The 26,351-nt window shown below is 38.9% G+C and overlaps 1 protein-coding gene across 1 annotated transcript in view; it reads right to left on the bottom strand.

The window, feature by feature from the left end:
* Nucleotides 1-5,486: 5,486 nt before the first annotated feature.
* LOC120541443 (hyaluronan and proteoglycan link protein 3-like) overlaps nt 5,487-26,351 on the bottom strand; it is a 46,748-nt gene continuing 25,883 nt past the window's right edge. The window contains exons 3-6 of the mRNA XM_039773069.1: nt 17,547-17,757; nt 17,056-17,424; nt 16,292-16,594; nt 5,487-6,870 (exon numbers count right to left, since the gene is read on the bottom strand). Of these exons, the coding sequence (XP_039629003.1) occupies nt 6,587-6,870; nt 16,292-16,594; nt 17,056-17,424; nt 17,547-17,664 (1,074 nt within the window). The 5' untranslated portion in view covers nt 17,665-17,757 and the 3' untranslated portion in view covers nt 5,487-6,586. The remainder of the gene's footprint in view (nt 6,871-16,291; nt 16,595-17,055; nt 17,425-17,546; nt 17,758-26,351) is intronic.

The raw sequence follows: 26,351 nt of genomic DNA, 5'->3' as shown, positions 1-26,351 counted from the left end.
CTGGTCAATATTCCCTGGACTTTTTCTAGTACTGTATTGTCTTTTTTGCAGCCTGGAGACCAAACCAGTGCATTATAAAGCTTGAGTATAACCTCCTTTGACTTGTACTCTACACATTGAGTTACATAACCTAACATTGTGTTAACCTTAAAGGCTTCTGAATACTCTCTTGTGAGTTCATACACATGACCCAACTACAACTCCTAAATCCTTCACATAATATGTATTTTCAATATTCAGACTTTACATTGTGTATTCAGATCTAACATTTTTACTTCCTATGTATAATAGTTTGCATTTGCTTATATTAAATTTCATCTGCCACAAATCTGCAAAAGTCTGTCCAATTCCCTCTATAATGATTCAACGAATTCTAGATTATCTGCCAATTCACTTAGCTTGGTGTCATCTTCAAACTTAACCAGCTTGTTATATTCCTATCCAAATCTTTCATAAGTATTAAAAATAGCAGCAGCCCTAACACTGACCCCTGTGGGACAGCACTCTTAACATCATCCAAGGGTTGTTCGCACCATAACCTTTTGTTTCCTGTGTCGTAGCTAATTTTGTACATATCTTCAAATTACACGCTGAACTCCTACCTCTTTAAGTCTGATGCCCAACCCCTCATGTTGAAACTTATCAAATGCTTTCTGAAAGTCCAGATAAATAATTTAATATGCTCCACTTTGATCAAATTATTTTGTTGCTTCCTCATAGAATTCTAGCAGGTTGGTAAAACATAACCCCCCTCTTCTGAACCCATACTGACTTTTCAGTAAAATTTACCTGTGATGCACGTTAAGGTTACTGACTTATAGTTGCTTGGATCTGTCCAGTATCCCCTTTTATATAATGGGATAAAATGTGCCTTTTTCCAGTCCTTTGCAATTTCCCCAGTGCACAGTTACTTCCTAAAAATATGCATTAAGGGTAAATACTATCTGGTCCTCGTGATTTGTTTGATTTCCGCATATTTAATCTGAGCAGCACTTCTCCCTGTACAATTTCCAAATTTATCATTACCTCCTTAGCAGTCCCTTTAACCACTGGGAAGTTATCCACTTTCTCACATGTAAAGACCTCGGAAAAATGTGAGTTTAGAACATATGCTATTTCACAGACTGCATTTTTTAATTCACCTGTACTATTCCTGATGCACTTCACCTCCTTCTTGACTGTTCTTTTACTATTAAAATACTGGAAGCATCTCTTTGCGCCATCTTTCACGTTATCTGCTATATTCCTCTGTAAATGCCTTTTAGACACTCTAATATCTTTCTTAGTGGTTGCCCTCATGTTCTCATATGCCCAACGATTCACATTGCAGTAATTAGTGTTATATGCCTTATAACGCTGTTGTTTTTGTCCTTTGCAGCTTCTTTTTCAATTCTTTAATAACCCAGTGTGGAGTTTTTAAAAATTTCCTACTGATTCCAAATTTAGGTATGTACCTGTCCTGCTTTATATGTAAAACATTTTTAAACCTGTCCACTGATCCTCAACTGTCTCCCCACTTTAAAGCTTATCTCATTCCTTAAACTTTGACACTTTCTGCTCAAAATTAACCAAAGTTAAACTTTGTTAAACAGTGTTTAGTCTTTGTATCTGCATTGTTCCAAAACACAGAGAACTGTATTATATTATGGTCACTTGACCTTAGTGATTCAATCACCGCTACACCCTCAATTCTATCCTGATACAAAATACTAAATTTACACAGGCTTCTCCTCTCTAAAGGGCACCTGGGTTAGGTCTGTCAATTCTTTACTACAACACAGGCCAGCCAAATGCTTCTCCAGTTCAGCGACCCTGAGCTTGAGGTGCTGGATCAGCTGGCATCTTCTGCAAATGTAACCCTCAAAGAAGACTGCCTCCTCCAAGCCATTCAATGTCCAACAGGACTTGTATTGCACTAGCCTCATTATTAAAATCTGAGTTAGGATTACTAACTCAACATTTCTGAAGTATGTTAACTTTCAAATTATCAAATAAGATACTGAGAAGTCAAGCAAAATGACACATTTTATTGGCAGGTCAGTAAGCAGCAGTAGCTGATACGAGCAACTCTGCATGTTAATAACCAGTATCATAGCAAGTAACAGAAGCAATGATTCCTTAATGGGAAAAAAAGGCAGCGACTGACTTCAAAGTGGTAAAGAGACGGGCTCAGTGGTACACAGGCAGGTGGCTAGTAGTACGGCACCAATCAGGCACAAGTGGCTGTAGGAGCAGACAAGACAGTAAAAAAATAACTAGTAGCAGATATTCAGTAAGCAAGATTTTCTAGATTGAACAAACCTTTTAGCAGGCAGGAAAGTAGAGCAGTTAAGAGAGCAACATAGTAAGGGTTTATTAATACAAAAGAATGGTGCGAGTGGAGAGCTTTTAAGTAAGAAATAAGAGGAGCACAAAGTTAGAAGAACAGACAGAAAAGTAAAAGTTGAACCTCAGAGAAAGAAAAAATAGCACTCTAAACGGATCAGAAGGTGTTAAATAACTGTAGCAGTTCATTGATCAATTTATTTGGCTTATGTTTTCTTAGTTTTACCATTTAACTGTTGTGTTTTAAAGGAGCCATTTTATCTAGTGCTGAACAGAGGGCAGAATTATAGTGATCAACAATATAGATTGAATCAGGAAAGATAGAAAATTATCTGAAATGTACGGTTTCTGAATGAAATGTCACGGCTACAGTTAGCCCCTTATTCACTAAAGGGTTTTTGGTGTTATTGCACCTAAAACATATACCCAAAAATAAACAGCTATTACTCATTTATTGTATAAAAGGAGACGCAAATGGCTGAAGGGTAGTGAGAACAACACATTAGATTTTTAAAAGAAAGTTTTTGTATGATTAAAAATAAAAAAGGCAGGTCGATTATACTGTGAACAAGTCAATAGCTGAAACTTTTTTTTCTCTCTCATATGGTCACAAAACAGTGGCACAAGTGGCATGATACAGTGACATTTATTTGGGAAGATGGGATCTCACGTGAAAGTTCAAGAAGTACAAGTACAGTATAACAACTACTCACTGGCACACTTGAGTTGAAATTGAAACAATACTGCTCAGAAAACTAACATATGGAGAACATGTAGCAGACATGACGGCTGAACTGTGAAACTGCATGCTGTGATGCTTCGAAATCATACCAAGCAGTACTTACAAATTAAGTGTAGCTTCGAATCCTTCATCAAACATGTCATTCTCAATAATGTCAAAACTTAATGCAGAATTTGATTTTGTCCATAATGGTGCATAAGTGTGTAAAGATGAAAGGTTAAGTAGGCATTACAATTGATGCCATTTAGGCACAGCTGTGACATATAGTACAAATGACCAATCATGGGCAGCTATACATCATTAGAATATTCTGATCCTCAGCTATCCAATGGTAATGAGTCGTTCACTGCAAGTGACTCGATATAGGAGGCATATCTGATACAAACTACCTCAGATCTGACATCTTTAAATCTCATATTTTAATAATGAAAGAGAGCAGACAACATGGAAAAGTAGGATTTACTTATGTACTTGATGTAAAAATACTATTATTGCTTTTGATTGATTTGTGAGTTTACTGCATTGTTCACAAAAAACTTTGAAATATGGCAGTGTTCTGCCAGCAGGACACCTTGTGCATAAGTGCTTAAGAGTAGGAAGAGGCACTAAGACAGTGAAAAACCTTGCTTTATGGTCACATAGGTCGAAATCAGTGCTGTGAATGTTGCCAAGAGATGTACAGACCAGGTTTAATATACAGTATGACCACCAAAGTGGGTAAGTAAATCAATATGCTACAGCAAGTCAAAAATAATAGGAATTTATTTGTCAGCTTACATGAAGGATCAACAATATGAATATTAAACCCACCTACAAAAATAACCCTCTGGGAAAGTGAACTTAAATGAGTTAGAAATTGAGTCAGTTCAGATTAAAAGATCTATTGTATTTTGGAGGAGGCTAGAGAACAATAAGATAAGACCATATTTTGTTATTGGTTTTAAATCCAGACTTTCGAGGAAAATGACCATTCAATTGGGATTCTTGTCCTGTTTAGCTCAGATCTTGCAATTATAGCGAACTCCCCATCTTGTCTTAAGCTGTAAAATAAACATGACAAGATGGAGTTGCCTGCGGTGGGTTCGCACCCTGCCCAGGATTGGTTCCTGCCTTGTGCCCTGTGTTGGCTGGGATTGGCTCCAGCAGACCCCCGTGACCCTGTATTCGGATTCAGCGGGTTAGAAAATGGATGGATGGATGGATGGAAGATGGAGTTGCCTCGATTAGAGACACAAACTCATTTGGTTTTTGCCAAGTTTCTGTTAAACATAATATATGAAGGTAGCAGTCAGTAAGGAACTCTGACAGCACCATTTTTTTTGCCATTGCCAGACCTTGTATTAAACAAGGCAATGTTAGCAACTGAGAGTTCCTTGTGCACAGATCCAAATCCAGATTTTATTTTGTAAATATATTGTTGGAAAAACCCTGATTAGGACAGTGTATTTCAAAATAAGTACTGCTGGTGAACTTCACAGTCGCAGCCTGGCAATGGCGTTATTCTGATTCATGGTGCAAGAGTCATTTGTTAGTTAGGTTATATTGAATTGATACATGTATTTTGCTAGTTATGTTAACATGTGTGTTTATATATTATTATATAGATAATGGAAGGTTCTCTTATAATTCCAGCAAGCTATCCTGAAAATGAAATATCCTAATTATTTCTTGTTATTCTGACTAGAGATTAGTTCCAGTGTATGATATACTTTGCAGTTGGTAAGGCATGTTGGGCAAATAGTTTCAAACTGTATTGAACGTAATGAAATGAAGCCTATGTAAGTTCACCGTAGAAAAGCAACACAACTTTTAATTACAGAATGTAACTGAAGTTTAACATGAGAAAACCGATTGTATTGAAATAAACAGAAACTTTTTCCATTTTTTACGCCTTTTATTCTGAGTATGTAGTAACTTTTTCCTGAATTTTTGCACTTTGTTATTTTTTGATTCATCGGTAATCTTTTTAAAAAACGGACTTTATTGGACTGTGGAATTTCTTTTGTTACATGATTGACTTCATGCTGGGTCCTATCTTGCCAGCTCAGTAGCTTTATGATTTGGGGAATTTAGCAATGACACTGCTATACATGGTGTACATATTTCAGATGCCGAACAATACAAATGTCTTTTAGGATAGTCCAGTCCAACCATGTGCTAACGACAAATTTAATATGCAGTAGTTTATCATGAGAATATTTCAACATAGTGGAAAGCAATTGTAACACTGAAAAGCAAGCAGATTTAGGGGAAAAAAATCAATTACACACGTTGTTTAAATGCATTTTTATTAGTAATTTTTACATTATTTAAAAAAAATATATAAAAATGTACAAAATTATACTGCACTTATCACAATAAATCATAAAAAACAAAAATATTTTTTTTAAACTGTTATCTGTAATAATTTTGGTTTGAAGCACTTCAATAGCATGTTGCTGATGATAACAATGCCAGTGTGCCACTCTCAACAGCCCAGGCAAAGGCACAGACAGGTTATATCATCTCACCAGTCACTTATGTGTGGCTAGGTATTATAGTACAAAACATTTCTTAGTATTTTAAATGTATAATGCAGCTTTACTTTAATTCAGTAATTGAGGAGTAATGTAGGATTCATTTGCTTGTAGACAGTCACGTTTGACATATCAGTGAGTTGAATTCCCCTTTACATTTCCAACAAATTCATTAAACAGTCACTTCCACAAGTCAGTTTTGGTTTGCCACCACTATTGGCCTCGGTTTCAACCATGTTAAGACACCTTCTTAGTCCTTTTCCATTAGAGGGAAATCTACATCTTCTGTTCTACATGTTTTCTGGATAAGATAATATTTAGCCTAATAAAAGAACTCATTGCTGCTGAACAAGGAGCAGCGTTCACGAACGGTAAGAACTGCAGGAGGACAGTTCTTTTGTTATTTGTTTAAATAAGTCTTTTATTTTCAGAATCTGTGTGGCACAAAATCTAGAAGAGCTGCAAGGTGGTTTTAGTCAACCAGCACGATTACAAACCTATACAACTCACAGAAGCTGCATATTTAAATTAAAAATGAAATATTTTAAAAGAAACCACAGTAATAAAGAGAATACTTCTGTTAGGAATCTAATCAATCTTGCTACACCACACTGGAAGCAGTTGTCCAAGTCCCAGTTCATCAAGAGCAAAATATCATCTTTTTAGATCTCCTCCTTCATCCTGTGAAACTAGAGGTCAGTGCTAAGCAGCTTACATTGTAATCTGCTCAACTCAACTTTTCACTTAAAGCTGTACTTTTCAGGGAGACATAGAGGGAGCAAGAGAGGAAGAGTACCTGAAAGGGCTCAATATATTGCAGAGGACCAAAGAAAAAAATAAGTGAAATGGAAGAGAGAGGTCACAGCTTAATAGGAAGAAGACTAAAGAACAGAACACTGGAGGAAAAACATTGAAATGATCAATCAGTAAAACAAGTCTAATAACAAATAAAGAGAAACTCAATATTTAAAGAGTTAGATTCTTCAAGTTTTATAAATTAGTTTTAAGTCATTTTATAGCAATACACGCCATGTTTCTGATTTTTGTCAGGGAAGCCAAAAGTCCTTACACCTGGTTCTAGAGGGCCACAATTGGGTCTTGGGAAGACAATGGGATAACGCAAGCTGCCATCGCCCAGCCATCCAGCATCACAGCGGTCCAGGCTATGAAATTTCCAGGCTGCATACAGCTGGCCCACCTTGGCAATATGTGCTCCTTCCTGCTCACAAGCCATCTTAGCTTCAGTGAAATTAAGCTTCTGAGGATGATGCAGGTAGTAAACATTTCCTAGGGTGAGAAAACAAGTGCAGGAGGTGAAGCTCAAAAACATCAAAAACATTGTGAATTAACCAAGAAAAAATAAAATAACACATGAAAAGCAAGCTGAAAACTATTAGAAGAATGCCCTAAACCAGGGGTCTCCAACCATTTTTCCCCTGAGAGCTACTTTTACAAAATGAAAATGGCCGAGAGCTCCTCATGTTTTCTAACGTTCATTCTCATAGCTTATTTCAACCCAAACAAACTGAATAAGCTTGTTTTGCCTGAACATTTACATAATGTTGGTGTCCACAACTCACATTTTGCATTAAAACATCACAAAAATATATTTAGTTCATCTTCAAGTGCATTTTGTATGTCTGTATGCATTTTCTAGTGTATCTCAAACTATTGAATTAAATCAATGCTGTCAAAACAAAACAATGCAATTCACAGATAATACACAGATATTCCTTATTCATTTGTCATTTTGTTCCGTGTCACTGTGTCACTTTATTCACAGGTCCAGTTGCATGTGTGATGTGTTTTTTAGTTAGTCAAATGACTGGCACTGCATGGAGTCAACAAGAGAAGTGTATGGTGGAGTGGAGCCACATAGGGTTCACTCTTATGGAGTCATTTAAATGTTCGTCTGTCAGTCTTGTTCTGAACTTTGATTTCATGACATTCATGTCAGACTCACAGAGGTATGGAGACCCAAACAAAGCAGACATTTTCAGAGCTGCTTGGTGAAGATTCTTATAGTCATCTGGCTCTACTAAGCTCCAGAAATGCTGAGAATGCTGTTGAGACTTTAACTGCACATTATTTTGAAGGTTTACTAATATATAATATTTAAAATCCAATGTCTGTCTGCTTTTCACGAGAGAACTACTTCACGGATTTAAATCGGGTTTTTTGCTATAATTTGCTTGAACATTCCAGTTGATTTTGCGACTTCTCTCATTTCGCTATGTATCATAGTTCGCTTGCGGTACTGATTTACTTGTGCGAATCTGAGTGAGACGGGCAGAGAGGAGGGGGAGGGGCCTCCCTCACTCACTCGCCAGCTTCGGGGCGTGTTCCTTAACTCCACGTAACTAGCGAATGAGAGAACAATTGAATTCAACTTTGTTTGAAATTTAAAATAAATATGAATGAGTTTGAGTTCGGATATTCTCTTAAGTGTATGCCACATTGAAAAGATTGATTGCAATTCGGATTGTGGCTTGTGATTTTATGTTAAAAGGATCGTGATATGATTTTCTGGAAAGATCGCCCAACCCTAATTTGACTAGTTTTCTAATTTATGTAGTATTCATTAACCCTTTGGCGAGCTACTTGGAAAGGGGTTGTGAGCTACCGGTAGGTCGTGAGTGACGTGTTGGAGACCCCTGCCCTAAACAAAGGGTTAAAATTGCATCTATCTACTTTATGATTCTGTTTTTAAATACATGAGAATAGCTGTGTTACCTGTAGGTATTAATTTAACTAAGCACTTTTCCGTAAACAATATTTTTAAGTGTTTTTTAAGTTTTCTTTAAGATAAACAAAAATAATGAGAAGCAGCATCAGTTTGCACTGAAAGAAAAACTAACAATCTTAGAAAAAGTTGATTACGGAATGAAGAAAAATTACGCAGTGAAAGCATTCGTAATTGTGCTGTCGTCTTCACCTAACGTTTTGTGTTCATTCTATATTTTCATCATTGTATTTGTACTAAAAAAAATTACGACTAATGCATTATTTTCATCTTGTGTCCATACCTGTATTTCTATAAAAAAAAGTTACACCTAACGTCTTTTGTTTTTATTTTGTATTTATACCTATTGTGATAGACGGCCATGGGATCTTGCCCGGTTGGGACACCCTTTTCAGAAGAGGACTGGGGGAGCGGACATATCACCAACAAGATCTTCCTCAGGACCTGAGAGGGCAGCCCCCCTGGTTTACATCGGCGCCTGGACGGTTCCGGAGCCATGGTCTGCAGCACTTCCGCCACACTCGGAAGTGCTGCCAGGAGAGGAGCCAGATTCCCATGCAGCCCTTCCGCAACACCCGGAAGTGCTACTGGAACTTGATCGAGGAGGACCTGGAGCACTACTGGGTGCAGTATAAAGGAAGCCGCCTCACTCCACTCGGGGAGCCGGAGTCGGGAGGCAAAGGACAGAGCTTGCAACTTAAGGAGTGAAGGTGGCAGAAGGAAAAGAAGAAAAGACAAAGAAAGGACTGAGCAGAGTTTACTGGGGTTTGTGCACTGTATTGTGGGTGCAGGTGCAGGAGAAAATAATAAACGTTTGTGGTCTGGTCTTTTACACTATATCTGTATAAAAAATAAGTTAAAAAGTCTGATTTTAAAATAAAATATTTTTTGCTGTTTAAGAAGTGCTATTTTAATACAGCTTGGGTCACAGAGTTGCACTACGTAGATAACTAGTGTGACGACTACAAAGCAAAAGAGTTTGTTAACTTACTGCATTTCATTGATCTCAGTCAGCACGTCACCCATGCAACACAGAGAGAAGGACACAAGCTAGACATAGTACTTTCAAAAGTATTAAAAAGGGATATAAGGAAGGTCATGTGACGTTGGCATATCTGACCATTTCTGCATTTTATTTGATATAAACATATTGGTAACTACAGAGTGATGTTAAAATGTTTTATTTTGACACATCTGATGCATGTAGGTTTGCTAATATTCTGAATAGTCTGCTTAATTTTGGTGCTAATTTTAATACATCCAGCAATGTAAACATTAATGTGGAGATTATTAATGTTAAGGTGAGAGCCATACCTTGCATGTTAGTCCTGAAAACACTGTAAAGAAACCTTCCACTATGGAAAGCTGAGTGTCAAGCCTTAAAAGTGAATGTCAGAAGGCTGAGTGTAAATAGAGGAAACCAGTGTGACAGTCCATTATGAAATAATAACTGAATACAAAACATCAGTCTTTCTTTTCAACTATTTGATCTTCTTTTAAAACCAGTCCCATCTATAAAATGGCACTTGAAAATTTCAAGAGGAAAAAAGTTAGATTTCTGCAGCATTTCTTAAAGATAAAAATCTTTATATATAATATTCTACCATGGCTGTTCGTTTGTCTGTCCAGGATTTTAATTCACCTGTAGCTCACAAACCATTTGACCTATTGACTTGAAATTTGGTACACATATACTACATGACGTCTACTATCCGCTTTCAGGGTGGTGATTTTTATTACTCTTTTTATTTTTATTTTATTTTATTGTAGAATGAACTCTTGGCAGTGGGCAGCAGGGCGGCCATGCGGCACATGCATATGGACGCCGTTCTCATTACTACCACCTTTGTCGTCACCTCCCCTACCTCTTCATATCTTATAGGCAGATTGAACACTTAAGTGTCAGCTTGAGTGAAAATTTAGAGAAAAGTACTAAGCAATTGCAACACAAATACTGACTTAATCAGTGAAAAGATGCTGACAAAAGAAGAGAAGAAGCGGGCTGCTAGGGTGGAGAAAAGAAGAGCTGCTCAGGAAGCAGCAAGCGCATCAACCTCTGAGCAAATGAATGGTAAACGTACAGAAAAAGAGGATGAAAACTAGGAATGCTCAAGTCAAGTGTATTCACTGCAAGTTACCATGCAATGCGCTGTTACTGGTAAACAATATTAGATGTAATATATCTCTCAAAATCAAACCCTGTTGAACTTCAGCATGCTCACTACAGTGAATTAAATTGTATTTATAGGTTTACCTAAACATTGTAGAATAATTTCTCAACTAAAACCATACACTTATGTCTCTTGCTTTTTCAATGTTTCTGACATGCTAATTGATAATACACTAGAAACAGTTAACTTTTTAAATACTGAAGTAATTAAACCAAGAAAAATAATCTCCTGTCTTCTGTATTTGAGAATCTTAGACCTAATCTCTAAACTGCCTTTTTCAAGTAAAATTATAGAAAAAGCATGATTACCTGAATAAAAAGTCTATTCCTCATAAGTTTCAGTGAGGTTTCAGATCAAATCATAGTATGGAACTGTACAGTTAATGATTTGTGCGTTAATGCAGACACTAAAAATATATCTGTTCTCGCTCTCTTTGAAACCATAGACCACTATATTCTAATTAATCACTTTATCTGTTGGGTGAATATTCCTGGCAGTGTCTTAAATTTCTTTAAATCGTATGCAAAGGCTAAAAAATCCTACATAAACTGTTGTGAATATAGCGCAGTATAAGGTCCATGATACTACATACAGTGTACTGTAAGGATCTATTTGGGGTATATTGTTAGTAATGTCAGTAAACATATACTCAGCCTCCCATCGGTTTTTAAAGGCTCTATGTTTAGATTCACCCTTTCTCTTTGGCATCGTGTGGGCTAGCTTCGCAATAACTTACAGCATCATAAGCTAGACTTGATTAACGCAGTAAGTGTTCGGCAAGGCAGCTAAAGCGCTGCATTATGGGATCTGTAGTTTATTGTGTTACCAGCGCTTCATCTCCCCGGGCCATTAATAACAATAATACAGTATATAAAATGATCTCGCGGGCCGGATTTAATTACACGCCGGGCCGGATGTGGCCCGTGGGCCTTGAGTTTGACACATATGGACTAAATAGAACTTGAAAAAATATATTTTTTCGAATGTGATCGCACAATTCAGATCGAGTTGACGCACACTACAGTACATCGACCCCGTGTGCTATTGTGGTTTTGCCTGCGTGCCTCAATAAGTTACCCTCCCCTCGCTCTTACTTTTTTATCGTTCATCTAATGAATACACTGAGTATGGCTTTACCAAAACAATCATTGATCGCGAATAAAGTATCCATTATTCATAAAGCTTCAATTGGTGATCTGTCTTTCTTCGTTAACCGCATATTTTTTCATACGTCTCAAACCATGGGGATGTGAAGGTAAAATGAATAAAAATGCTTGCGTACATACTCAGTGCATCCCCTCTCGGGAATCGCACCTCGGAGCTAGAGGCGATGCCTCTACTATTGCGCCACAGCGTGTGGTTTATCTATTTGAGCGTAGCAGTGTAATTCGGTTTTTGTTCAGCACTCTTTGGAACCGTTGCTTTTTGTCTGCGCACTGCGTCAGTTCACGTGAGCCGCTGAATATGGTAGTATATGTCACTCGCTCGCTTCTAATTGTTTCGCTGCCTTCTTAATTATATAATACATGTTTTCTTAAGCGCTTTTTGGAGCTCTTCCTGGTTTTCTACGCTGCGTAATTACGTGGGAGGCGTGATGATGTCATACGAAACTCCGCCCCCCACGGCTTTCGAGCTCAACTCCATTACAGTTAATGGAGAAAAATAGCTTCCAGTTATGACCATTAGGCGTAGAATTTCGAAATGAAACCTGCCCAACTTTTGTAAGGAAGCTGTAAGGAATGAGCCTGCCAAATTTCAGCCTTCTACCTACACGGCAAGTTGGAGAATTAGTGATGAGTCAGTGAGTCAGTGAGTCAGTCAGTTAGTCAGTCAGTGAGGGCTTTGCCTTTTATTAGTATAGATAACGCTAATACTCAGACAGTGGGCTACAATTTGCCTTTTCACAGTGACTTTGATAACTCTGACAACTTCTTTTTTTTATTTCAGGCACCGTGTGACTTTCTGAACTTGAACTTTCAAGTGTCTCTGCCACTCTGTGTCACTTGATCAGCGTCCTTCTGTTGTTTATACCACTGCTTAAGCGAACAAATAGTACGCTTTTCCTTGCCTCCACTTCACATTTGCAGAAATTCTTTTTTTTTATATGCTTTTGCCATTGTCTTTTAACCAAACCGTGATGGAAGATGATATTTATATTGATTTGCATATTCAAATATGCAAAATTCTGGTAGGACTCAGGGTGGAGCTGTAGGTGTGAGAATATGCGTTAAATTTCACGTTCGTTGTGTTTTGTAAAGGAGAAGTGTGTGGAGCTTTCCGTTCTCATAGATTTATGTATCTGGATTTTTTTGTGCGTACGCACATTTCCACTTTTGTCCATAAGCCATGTTTTAGTGTGTATTTTATGCACGGTGTTACATGAGGCCCCTGAACATCAACACAAATTGTTGAATATCCACAAGCTTGGTTGGCAACAGAAATAAAATCTTGCAGCACGTTTTTATTTTCTCTGCTCTGTGCCCCAGTTAATAACTACTATCATTACACTAAAAATCCAATTACCCTTCATTCTCTCAGAATATGGAACCAATGTAGGAAGCACTTTAAGACAGAAAAGCTTTAATCTGTTGCTCCTCTACACAACAACCACCTTTTTCCACCCTCTCAAACATATACACTATTCAATGTCTGGAAAATGTCTGGGGTTAAAACACTTAAGAGATTTGTACACAGATAATGAATTTGCATTCTTCGAACAATTACACTTCAAATACAACTTCTCATCAACACAACTCCTTCACTACTTTCAAGCTACAAACTTTGCTAAAAACAACCTTCCCAATTTGACTTTACCTTCCAAAATGTTTTATTCCAGAAGAATTATTGACCAGTCTTGAAGACTCAGATAGCATTTCAAACTTTCACGATATGGTATTACTGAATGTCAATGTGTCAGAAGACCATTGTTAGTAATATGGCTGTTGTATCCTCACCAAATGACATGGAGACAAAGTTAAAAGAGGACCAGAATTGTTTTTTTAATTATTGTTTCATTCTTACTTTACTATGATCAGTTGTTTTAAAAGAATTACAAAGGGTGAAATTGTAACAAGATGTTTTTATGCCCATCTGTGTGTTTTTCTGTGCAATTACACTTTATATTCCAGTGATATTCACTATGAACATAAGATCATATTGTATTTAACTCTTTTATTATTGCTAACTATAGTATTTATATATGTGTATATATTTATATATATATATATATATGTGTATGTATATATATATATATATATATATATATATATATATATATATATATATATATATGACGTTTTAAAAGAATATTTTCTAACAGAGTGTTATACAAGAATAAAGTGAATAGAACGTGAATCTCCATTTACTGGTATGTACCAAATTTGGAAAAATTTTATCAGGCAACCACTGATTCTGAAAGAAAATTACAAAAAAACATACACAGGGAAAATAAACTCAGTCTTCAAACATACACTGACTGGATTCAAAGCCTGTCTCCTGGTGCTATGACACAATATTCCTAACCACTGTGCAACCTTATTGCCCTGTATGGTAATCACAGTCTTTAATATTCAATAAGAGCATTACCATAAATTATTCTGTAATAAAGTCGAAGCTATGGTTGTGTGTTTGACAGACATGAAAATCCACATCCTTGAACCTAATCCCACTACTTTTTGGTCAGATTCTCCATTTGTACAGGGAAAGACCATAAACTGTGTTTTATTCAGATATTTTTCCCTTTGGGGAACTTTGTTTAGTGACTCCACCAATGCCTTATTTCTGAAGTGATCCATGAGGAATTTTTGGAACTTGACACAGGCATGCAAAATGCTCCCCTTAGTGGGTTTACTCAGTAAAAGTATGATTTGCGGCTACAATTTCCAGCACTTGTGAATTTATCTGTTGAGCATACCTGCACTTTATTCCATTCCAGAGATCGCCAAGTACACAGTAGAACCCATATGTTTGTATAGTTATTTTTATATATTTTAAGCCCTTATAAACTCTCCCACACTGTTAACATTATTAGAGCCCTCTAGACATGAAATAACACCCTTTAGTCAAAAGTTTAAACTGTGCTCCATGACAAGACAGAGATGACAGTTCTTTCTCACAATTAAAAGAATTCAAACATATCTTCCTCTTCAAAGAATGTGTGTCAGGTGCAGAGAATGTCAGAGAGAGAGCGAGATGGCAAGAGAAAAGCAAACAATCAAAAAATCAATAGGTGCTTTTGGGCTTTTAAGTATGCCGAAGCACCGCAAAAAAGAGGCATTTTTTAGAGGAGCGTCCATATCCTCTAGACAAACAGCCCCTGTGCAAACAGCCCCTCTGCTCACACCCCCTCCGTCAGGCGCAGAGAATGTCAGAGAGAGTGAGAGAGACAGAGAAAAGCAAACAATCAAGCACCGCGCAGAAAGCATATCATATATCATTGAGGAGTTTTAGTTAATACATAATACACGCTCTGATTGGGTAGCTTCTAAGCCATCCGCCAATAGCGTCCCTTGTATGAAATCAACTGGGCAAACAAGCTGAGGAAGCAGGTAACATAAATTAAAAGACCCATTGTCCACAGAAATCCGTGAACCAGCGAAAAATCCGTGATATATATACTCAGCAAAAAAAGAAAGTATTCCAAGTACTCCAGTATTCCAAGATAATGGCCCCGATGCAACCCAGGGGGGGCTGCCACCAAGTGTTCCAGGGGACATAGAGTGCACCCCATACATTTTATATATATATTATATATATATATATACTCAGCAGAAAAAGAAACGTCCTCTGACTTTCAACTGTTTTTACTTTCAGTAAACTTAATGTGTAAATATTTGTATGAACACTAAAAGAGTCAACACCATAAGACAAAAACTAAAAATGTTTCACAATGTGTCCCTGAATGAAGGGAGGCTCAAAATCAAAAGTACCAGTCAGTATCTGGTGTGGCCACCAGCTGCTTGAAGTACTGCAGTGCATCTCCTCCTCATGGACTGGACCAGATTTGTCAGTTCTTGCTGTGAGATGTTACCCCACTCTTCCACCAAGGCACCTGCAAGTTCCTGGACATTTCTGGGGGGAATGGCCCTAGCCCTCACCCTGCGATCCAACAGGTCCCAGACGTGCTCAGTGGGATTGAGATCTGGGCTCTTCCACTGCGAGGATGATCAGCTGTCCTTCCTGTCTCCCTGTAGCGCTGTCTTAGGCGTCTCACAGTGCGGACATGGCAATTTATTGCCCTAGCCACATCAGCAGTCCTCATGCCTCCCTGCAGCATGCCTAATGCACGTTCACGCAGATGAGCAGGGACCCTGGGCATCTTTCTTTGGGTGTTTTTCACAGTCGGTAGACAAGTCTCTTTAGTGTCCTGCGTTTTAGAACTGTGACCTTAAATGCCTACTTTCTGTAAGCTGTTAAGGTCTTAACGACCATTCCACAGGTGCATGTTAATTAATTGATTATGGTTAATTGAACATGCATGGAAAACATTGTTTAAACCCTTTACAATGAAGATCTGTAAAGTTATTTGGATTTTTAAAACATTATTGTTGAAATACTCAGTCCTGGAAAAAGGAACGTTTCTTTTTTTGCTGAGTATATTTAGATATGCTTACATTTAAAATCTGTGATGGAGCGAAGCCGCGAAAGTCGAAGTGCGATATAACAAGGGATTACTGTATGCTATAATTTTAATTTTTTAGCCTCTGACGCTGGCAAAGTATGCTGTTGAATGGCTACTTCATTTCCAAATCATCCATGATAATAATCAGATGAGCCTGTAATGCAGCACACTTACCTCTTATGAAAGATGAAAAACAGAAAACATCATATAATTCCTCTTGTTTGTGACGAATGCCATAGCTGCGGACCCCTGGGGCCATATTGATCCCTCCACATGGCTCCCGGGGCATGGTAATTGGGTACTGCACTGATCCATCTGCCAGCCACCCAGCATTACACCAGTCAAGACCCTCTTCCCATGCTGAATACAATTGGTCAAAAGTGGCAATGGTGGCATCCTGCTCCTCACAGGCTTGAACAGACTTCTCAAAGCTGAATTTATAGCGCCCCTCTTTCGGCTGATATGGAAATACCACTCCTTGGAATAGAGAAAGACGAGAAACAGAACTTGACTAAAGTTAGATCTTTATAAAAAAATATATGAAATAAGAATACTATATAATCTCAAACCCACTAAATCAAACCCAGGATTGCAGAGGGCTGAAGCTTATTGCAGCCACATTAGGGGAAAAGTAGGAACCATCAATGGGTGTCAATTCATCACAGGTCCACTCAAACACATGCACTTAACTCCCACACTGGACTAATTTAATACTGCCTCCTAACCTTGCAGTCATGTCTGGACAGCAGTAGCACCTCAATAGGTACTACACAGATACAGAGAGAACAAAGCACAGATTAATGACCTTTTCATAAAAAATGCACCACAAAAAGGTCGAGGTCTGTTTAGACTTCAATTCCACATTTTCTCAATTTCTATCCCAATTTGCATTCCTCATAAAAATGAAAGGATTTAAAGCACTGATACAATGAGCTTACCACGCAGTTCTAGCTCTACAGTACTGCTTTCATCTTCTAAGCCATCAATAACTTCACAGCGGTACTTCCCTGTGTCAAGAAGTCGAAGGTCAGTAATAATGAGGGAGACGTCACCTTCAGAATCCTTATGAAGGTGCACACGACCTTTGAATTCTCCATAGCTGCGGTGATGGTGACCAATGGCCACCAGCACATCTGTATCTGGTCCACCATTGGTTGGAAGACGAGACCATTTGACTCTAGTTTTGCGTTTAGCAATAAGGTAGGGCTGGTAGAAATAGCGGCATGGCAAAGTTACATTAGACCCTTGAGTTGCAGTGATTGTTGTGGCAAATGTCTCCACATGTAGTTGAACTCCATTGAAGTATACTAGAGATGGAAAAAGATGAAGACAGACATTAAATCCAAACATGCCCAAGCCCTAAACATCTGGCCTTTACCGATAATCATCCTGCTTGCAAGGGTTCTCCCTCATTTCAACTTAAACTTACTCTCTCCATTGCCATTTCCGTTCATGATGTCATGGTAGTGGAACCCACTGGAGGAGGGTGCTGGATGAGAGGTGTCTATCAGCTGCAGCCACACCATCAACAGGAGAAGCAGCACCATTGTACTATATCACCTTTACTTCTGGTATAACAGTAAATGTGTAGCCAGCAGAACAACCGCAAACTGTAGATACACCAGCTTTAAAGATGGCAGCTGTGTGGACAAAGAACACAAAGATGGTAACAGACTTTGACATTTACTACAGTCTGAAATGTCAGGTGCAAGAAGTTAAAATCCCAAGACTCCATGCAAATCTTAATATCTTTTTGAGTAAATAACACACAAGCTGTTTATATTCTGAGTGAATATAAACAAGAAATACATTAAATTTTGTAAGAGGCCTCATACTAGAATTGGCAAATTTTCTAAATACTTCTCATTTGTAACGTTTTAGTGTATGGCCTTGATGAAATATACTGCTCAAAAGAATTAAAGGAACACTTTTTAATCAGAGTATAGCATAAAGTCAATGAAACTTATGGGTTATTAATCTGGTCAGTTGCTGTGGTGTTAATGAAATTAACAACAGATGCACTAGAGGGGCAACAATGAGATGACCCCCAAAACAGGAATGGTTTAACAGGTGGAGGCCACTGACATTTTTCCCTCCTCATCTTTTCTGACTGTTTTTCACTAGTTTTGCATTTGGCTACAGTCAGTGTCACTACTGGTAGCATGAGGCGATACCTGGACCCTACAGAGGTTGCACAGGTAGTCCAACTTCTCCAGGATGGCACATCAATACGTGTCATTGCCAGAAGGTTTGCTGTGTCTCCCTGCACAGTCTCAAGGGCATGGAGGAGATTCTAGGAGACAAGCAGTTACTCTAGGAGAGCTGGACAGGGCCATAGAAGGTCCATAACCCATCAGCAGGACCAGTATCTGCTCCTTTGGGCAAGGAGAAACAGGATGAGCACTGCCAGAGCCCTACAAAATGACCTCCAGCAGGCCACTGGTGTAAATGTCTCTGATCAAACAACCAGAAAGACTTCATGAGGGTGACCCAAGGGCCCCACGTCCTCTAATGGGCCCTGAGCTCACTGCCCAGCAGCATGTAGCTCGATTGGCATTCGCCATAGAATACCAGAATTGGCAGATGCACCACTGGTGCCCTGTGCTTTTTACAGATGAGAGCAGGTTCACCCTGAGCACGTGACAGAAGTGAAAGGGTCTGGAGAAGCCATGGAGAACATTATGCTGCCTGTAACATCATTCAGCATGAGCAGTTTGGTGGTGGGTTAATGATTGTCTGGGGAGGCATATCCATGGAGGGTCACACAGACCGCTACAGGCTTGACAAAGGCACCTTGGCTGCCATTAGGTATCAGGATGAAATCCTTGGACCCATTGTCAGACCCTATGCTGGTACAGTGGCTCCTGGTGCACGACAATTCCTGGCCTCATGTGGTGAGAGTATGCAGGCAGTTCCTGGAGGATGAAGGAATTGATACCATTGACTGGCCACCACACTTTTCTGACCTAAATTCAATAGAACACCTCTGGGACATTATGTTTTGGTCCATCCAATGCCACCAGGTTGCATCTCAGATTGTCCAGGAGCTCAGTGATGCCCTAGTCCAGATCTGGGAGGAGATCCCCCACAACACCATCTGTCATCTCATTAGAAGCATGCACCGATGTTGTCAGGCATGTATACAAGAACACAGGGGCCATACAAAGTGCTGCGTACAATTTTGAGTTGCTGCAATTAAATTTTGGCAAAATGGACTAGCCTGCCACATAATTTTTTCACTCTGATTTTTGGGGCGTCTTTGAATTCAGAGCTCTGTAGGTTGATCATTTTCATTTCCATCAAACGATGTGGCATCCTTTCGTTCCTAACACATTACCCAGTCTATATCAGTATAGATATCCAGGAGGATTTCTTTTTCCCATTGAGATCTGATGTGTTTTCAAAGTGTTCCTTTAATTTTTTTGAGCAGTTTATAAAACAATGATCTCCATTGCACTAGGCTTAAACAGGCCTAGGCTTTGTTTTATTTTGGTTAGCTGGGAGCTTGCACAAGAATAATTAACCTACACTTTGGAAATATCAAAGAAAAGGAGACTACTGAGTGAGAAATACAGCCTAGGAATCGTAGTTTGTGTTTCTAACATTATTGGGACAGCTTAGTTATCAGCTAAACAAACAGGCTTGATGGATTGAATGGCCTCCTCTCATTTATCAAATTTCTTAAGTTTTTATGTTCTAACAGTGATGACTATTGGGCAGATTCAACTGCAGGCCTGAAATGTAGCAGCCTTGAATGTATTTATATGACCTGCAACATTCTAATAGATAGCTGAGTTCCTTTTTATTGTCTGCTGTGACAATGAATCACCACACTACTATATTGGAATTTAACAATCCAGTAATAAAATAGTCTTAGCTAAAAAGAGTGTTAGTACAGCCACACTTTCTATAGCTGGTGAAGGATTCACTGCAAGAGGTCTGCTTTACCAGTCTCACATAAAAAGCTGAGAATATTAGAACATTAAAACTTGTTCACATTTCTGGGCAATCATTTTACCTTAATCAATTTAACAAGAAATGTGGCTTAGTAACCAAGGAGATTAGCCTGAAATCTCAAGGCTGCACACTGTTTTGTCTTGGTAGGGTCCTAAGTGACCCTATTTTCCCCTTTATGCTTTTTATTGCGGTACGGTGGCGCAGGGGTAACACTGCTGCCTTGCAGTTAGGAGACCCGGGTTCGCTTCCCGGGGCCTCCCTGTGTGGAGTTTGCATGTTCTTCCCGTGTCTTTGTGGGTTTCCTCCCACAGTCCAAAGACATGCAGGTTAGGTGCATTGGCAATTCTAAATTGTCCCTAGTGTGTGTATGTGTGCTCTGCGGTGGGCTGGCACCCTGCCTGGGGTTTGTTTCCTGCCTTGTGCCCTGTGTTGGCTGGGATTGGCTCCAGCAGACCTCTGTGACCCTGTAGTTAGGCTATAGCGGGTTGGATAATGGATGGACAAGCAAGCTTTTTATTGTGTAGACCTTAACAAAATATCTCAATCCCATACTTTTAGCCTTCATGTAGTACACTTTCTTTATATCTATGTCCTCAGACAACAATATAGAGCATCACGACAAACAGTAGAGAGATACATTTTTAATTAATCATCTATTACAGATAATATGCCCAAATTATGAGCAAAATAAAATGAATGTGACAAAAATTTTATTGCTGCCTAAGTAGCAGTGCATCTTGCGTCCATAGGTGTCCCTCAGCTTATCTTCAATCTAGCCTCGCCTTTGAATGGAGTATTAAAACTGGCCGTAGGCCTGTCTCAATATATGGCTGCTGAGAAAGAGCCGTCTTCTCTTAATGAAGAAACGGCAAGAGAGACAGGTGTTTTTTACTTCATGTCAAGGTGGCAAGAGAGAAAGGCAGAAAGACCAACATATACCAATCATATCGAAATTCCTGGCCCAGTGGGTATGTGCAACTCCCTTAGTTCATCCAATCCAGTTTTGGCACGACTGGACCAATGGGGTACAGAATGGCCAATCATAAACAGCCACATTTCAGTCCTCCAGACCTGCTTCATATCAGCTGGGCAATTTATGGCCTTTCTGCAGGGGACGACTTATGAGCTCATGTAGTGTCTGCACACAGTCAGTCACCTTTGTGAAAACGGCTGGCCACACGCTCTCAGCCCCTAGTCCATAATTTACACTACCTAAATTGTTCTTCCTGAAGGGGGAAGCTATGTATATTCATTCTTACAAACTCATCCTGTCCTCCCATCAAAAATGTTACATCCTGACTCAGTACTTACCATTATCTCCTAAAAGACTCGGGCTGGTTAGGTAACCTTCAAATCACCACTGTTCTTGTCAGTAAAGTAAAACATGCCTGGTCAATCATTATCTGATGCAAACTTAAACTTATTCTTAAAAATGCATAATGCATACAATTATAACAATGCCAGGTATTAAAAATACACAACAGCAAAAGAACATTTTTAACTGCTATGTATATTTTAATTTCTAAGCCTGGGCATGATATGACAGAGTTTACTGATGCTCGAGTATACAGTAATATCTAACAATAAGACCTTATTTAAATTTAAGCAGCACAGTTCATAGAAAACACAGCACTACAACACTGACAAGGTAAAGTGGAAGCAGGTCTTTAGGTTATATTTACAGGCTGGACATCAGCCGCTAAGCCACCCTCCCCAGCGTGATCAAATGTATACCTAGGAACAAATATTACTATCACCATAGCAGTTGTACTAACCCAGTTCTAGAGTGGTTAGTATTTTCCCCATGGATTCAGCATCATAGGTTTAAATCTCATGCCAAATTGTGGTGTGTGTTGGTTCAAACTTCTTCCTCTGTTAAATTCCATGTGTGAGTATTAGACCAACAGACCAACTGTAAATTAGCCTAAAATGAATTTGCGTTAGTGACAGTGGTGCTACCATGAACCCATAAAAAGAGTGCCCCTTCATGAAAGCCAAGCTTAATTCATTTATTTTTCTTCAGATACTGTATACATTTAAAGCTACACATAGAACTATAAATGCATGTTGTATTGGGCCATGTAAAGGGGCATGTAGTTTTTCATAGTGAAGCCTTGCAAAATACTAAAACATTGTGTTGGAAATCATTGTGAGGCTTCAAAGCATTTGACACTCTCTTCTCTAGTGACATCTCCTGGCCACTTGTATTAATTACACAAACGGACAAAGTTCAATGACGGCCCGTGACATGTACACAACTTGATACGACTTTAGATAGACACATTAGACACTGGAAGCCACTGACTAACACCGAACATCGTTGCCAATCCATGGCAGTGGAAAATAAAACTATAAAAAATATAACTAACACCGACAGGTGGAATGTACGCTACAACAAACAAAAGCTTTAATAAAACACCTCACTCATAGTGCCTAGGTTATTTTAATAAATATTCCTCTTTTAAAATGTTATCATGATTATCTGTTCTGTTACTAATATTATTATTAGCCTTCATGTTTTCTTCAGATCGCCTTAAATTGATTGGTGTTTGAGATCTCGTAGTTCCCAATGTTGTAGGGTTATAAATAAATACATTCAAAATGACCTTTGTTATTTCTCCTCAAATGTTTTCTTTGTTCTGACTTTTTTAAAACCAACAGTAGAGGAAAAAATGTATATTTATTTATTTGGCTGATGCTGTTATCCAAAGCCATTTACAACACTTGTGATAGAATTGGTTACATTTACGTTGTTTTTCCAATTCGAACAAGCAGGTGAAGTGACTTGCACATGGTCACACGATGTCAGTAGGGGGATTCGAACCAACAGCCTCAAGGCTTGAAGTCCAAATCCTTGACCATTCCGCCTCACTGTCCGCATACTTTACCATAAAGTAGGTTTGCACATTTTAGAAGAAAGATGAAAACCTTAAATGAATATTGGACGTTATTATTACATCAAATAATGAAATAATTCAACAATTAATATATTGTATGGGTTCAATTTTGTGAACCACAAAACTAACGAATACACTACAAAGAAAAGATGTCACAGGCAGATTAGTCACAAGCCCTGACTGTGCTGTCCTTGGACTTCACTACCTAAGGTAGCTGCTTTTTGTATTCTGTGTGTAGTGCAAACCTGTTTTTAAGTCCCAAGAAGACCTGAGATAACAGAGTCACCTAAGTGAAGAGTACCCTATTACAGGTCTGTGACAGATAGGGGGAGCTATTGCTCCATTGAACCCTTGTCCAAGACACCAGACACCAGATAAAAGTCCAAAAGTAGACTTTATTAATTAACAGTAGTGCACAAAGCACCCTCCTCTCCACAATACTCATTAATCCACAATACTACAATAATCAATAATCCTCCACACTCCCAGACGTGTTGCCACCCTTCCACCCAGCTCAGCTCAACGCTCTGGTGTTCCTTCAAGTCTTTTATATTCCCTGACCCGGAAGTGTTCCCACAGTCCTTCAGTCCATAATTCCTTATTACTTCCGGGTCAGATAAAAAGTCCTTTTCTTCACCCCGGAAATACGTCATTCCGTCTGTCGCCTTGACTAAGACGTACTTCCAGGTTATAGGTGAACCCAAAGTCTCTGTATCTTCCTGCAGCGTCCCCTGGAGGTCCCCATGGTATCCTGCAGGGCTGTGATGAAAAACTCCATTGTCCATGATGCTCTGCTGGAACTCGGGGAACCTCTATGTTGCTTACAGGGCTCCACCTGGCGGCCTGGGGTTATTGACCGAGATGAAAGGCAGGCCATACCCCACATATATGGGGCTATATATATTTATAACCTAACTTGACAAATATGTACAATGGTTGATCCGGTGCTCTGACCGTTAAAGGATCATGTGAAATGACAATTTCCACTTGGTGATTAATAAAGTATATCCAATCAAATTAAATCAAATAGTTTTTGACATACTATGGAAGGCTCACCTATAAGATCCCATTCTCAGTTGTGGAGTCCTTTTTAGACATGCCATCAAAAATGCCATAAATAATTAGCTAAAGGCAACTGATTACAATTACAATAATCCATCTACTTTTCTTTATTACTTGAGGTCTATTTATTCTGTCATTGCAAAAAGACATACCATTCTTACTGCGTCAGGTCACTTTGAATCTACCCCAGAATGGGTGCTGTTCACACTGCTGGACCCAATGATCTACACTCTGTAGTTGATATCTACTGTATATTTATAGAGGAATGCGAAATAAATGTGCTGAATAACTACAGCAATTACAACTATCATTCAAACAGAAACAGTACCATTAGGGTTGCCACCCGTCCTTTAAAATATGGAATTGTCCCGTATTTGAGAATGAAATTGCACTTGGCCCCCAAGGGATGTGGCCCCTGCTGCAGTATGCGTCCCTTATTTTTTTGTATTAAAAGTGGTAACCCTAAGTACCATTGACATTACTATCATCAGAAGCAGGCTCTGCCGATTCCTCTGTGGAGTCAAGATAATTCAGCGATTCATACAGAGGTTGACATTAAGATCCACTTGAGTACTGTGGCAACAAAGAGCAGCAGGATAAGCACATTTGTTAACAAGAATAGCACAGAATATAGCACTCATACACAAAAGTTCCACAGTATGTAAACAGGCATCAAGTGAGAAAGCGCCAAGCTGGGGCAAGCAGTGGTAAAAACTGGCAAGTGAGTAAGTAAATAACCAGAACAGACAAAATTCAGTAAGTGAGTTCTCTTAGTAAGAAGGAAGTATTACGTAAAATGTTTTACTAGTATAAGAGTTCTTAGTACTTAGAAAAGTTAGTACTAGTACAGGGACAACAGTGTATGTGCTCATTCACAGGAAAAGAGTACAATTGGCGTAGGCAGAGGCAGAAAGCTTGAAAGTAAGGGAGTAATGAGAGAGGCGCACAGTTAAGAAAATAGACCAGGAAACGTAAAACTGAACAACTTCAAAGAAAGACACACAACAGGAAGTTGGGGGTGAAGAGTACTACAGGAGCCTAGGGGGCCAGCAGGTATTAAATAACTGCAGTACTTTTTAAAATCTGATATTAATGTATTAATTTCAATAATTTAAGTTAAATTTGAATGAAAGGGTTTGAGCAGCTTAGTAATTCAAATTGAAATTTTACATGACACCATGTAAAAAGTCCTTTTTAATGTTCAACTTTTTGGAGAGTTCCTTGAAGGTTACATCTGCAGGATATGCCAGATGATCCAGCTCTTCCAACTCAGGGGCACTGAACTGGGGTAGGAGGCTGCTGGCCTACATTGTATTACAGATTTGACGGATGTTGCCCAGGTGCCTTTCTGGAGATGATGTGCACCCCTAAGGTGGTGCAGAAGAAGACTCCAGAGTAGACAGGTAGAGACCCATTTGTCACACTGGAAAAAATCACACACACAAGGGCAGGTAGTCATTTCTACAGTCCAAATTTAAAGAGTTGGGTGCCAAGTTGAAGCACCTTCTTCAAAGTTCTACTGGGTGCCATGTGCCAGTCCAAGTAAGACTAAGGAGGTTAGAAGGCTTAATGCATGTTTTAAACCTTAGTGTCGGATAGAAAGTTTAAGGTTTATGGGGCATTGGAATAAATGTGATCTGCCTTGCATAATGCCATCCAAACTAGAGGGGTACCAATGTATCAAGGAGGTATATCAGTAGGTTAATTGATGATTGTTTTAACAAGGAAATGTAGGACAGGCCAGGTTTAGAGTTGTACATGAAGGAGACAAACAGTGATGTAAAAACAAATATACCTAAGAACTTAAATTGTAGCCCAAATTTAAAATGCAAAGATAAAATATGTAACACATTAAAATTTCTAACCTTAATGCTAGAAGCACCAAAAGTTAGAAACAAATGAGTTAAAACTGCATGCAGCTGAGCATAATAAATATATTATAGCAATAACAGAAACATAGCTAAATAACAAAGATGGAGAGAAGTATAACATGGACAGTTACAATTTTTATAGGAAGGATGGGCAAAAAAGGTATGGAAGGGGTTACCATTTGTGTAAAACAGAATTAGTCTAGATTGGGCTGGAATGCATTAAAGATAGAGCAAAGCCCTTAACCTGCAATTTCTTCGTCCTGGGTATGACGTTAATTTGCATCCAGCATTGCAAGAAGGTCCTCCAACTTGGAGGGAAAGCTTGGGGGTTGGTGGCAGGATTGGCACTCCAGCCACCGTAAAAACCCTCACACTGTTCCAGTGTTGTGCTACGCTTGGGTCCCAATTCAGGTGGTTCGTCTTGTGGTGGGTGCAGCAACACGTTAT

Source organism: Polypterus senegalus, chromosome 12 (assembly GCF_016835505.1).
Source record: "Polypterus senegalus isolate Bchr_013 chromosome 12, ASM1683550v1, whole genome shotgun sequence".
Taxonomy (NCBI): Eukaryota; Metazoa; Chordata; class Cladistia; order Polypteriformes; family Polypteridae; genus Polypterus; species Polypterus senegalus.
Note: the sequence above shows the minus strand (reverse complement) of the source record. Positions and strands in the feature narration are given on the sequence as shown.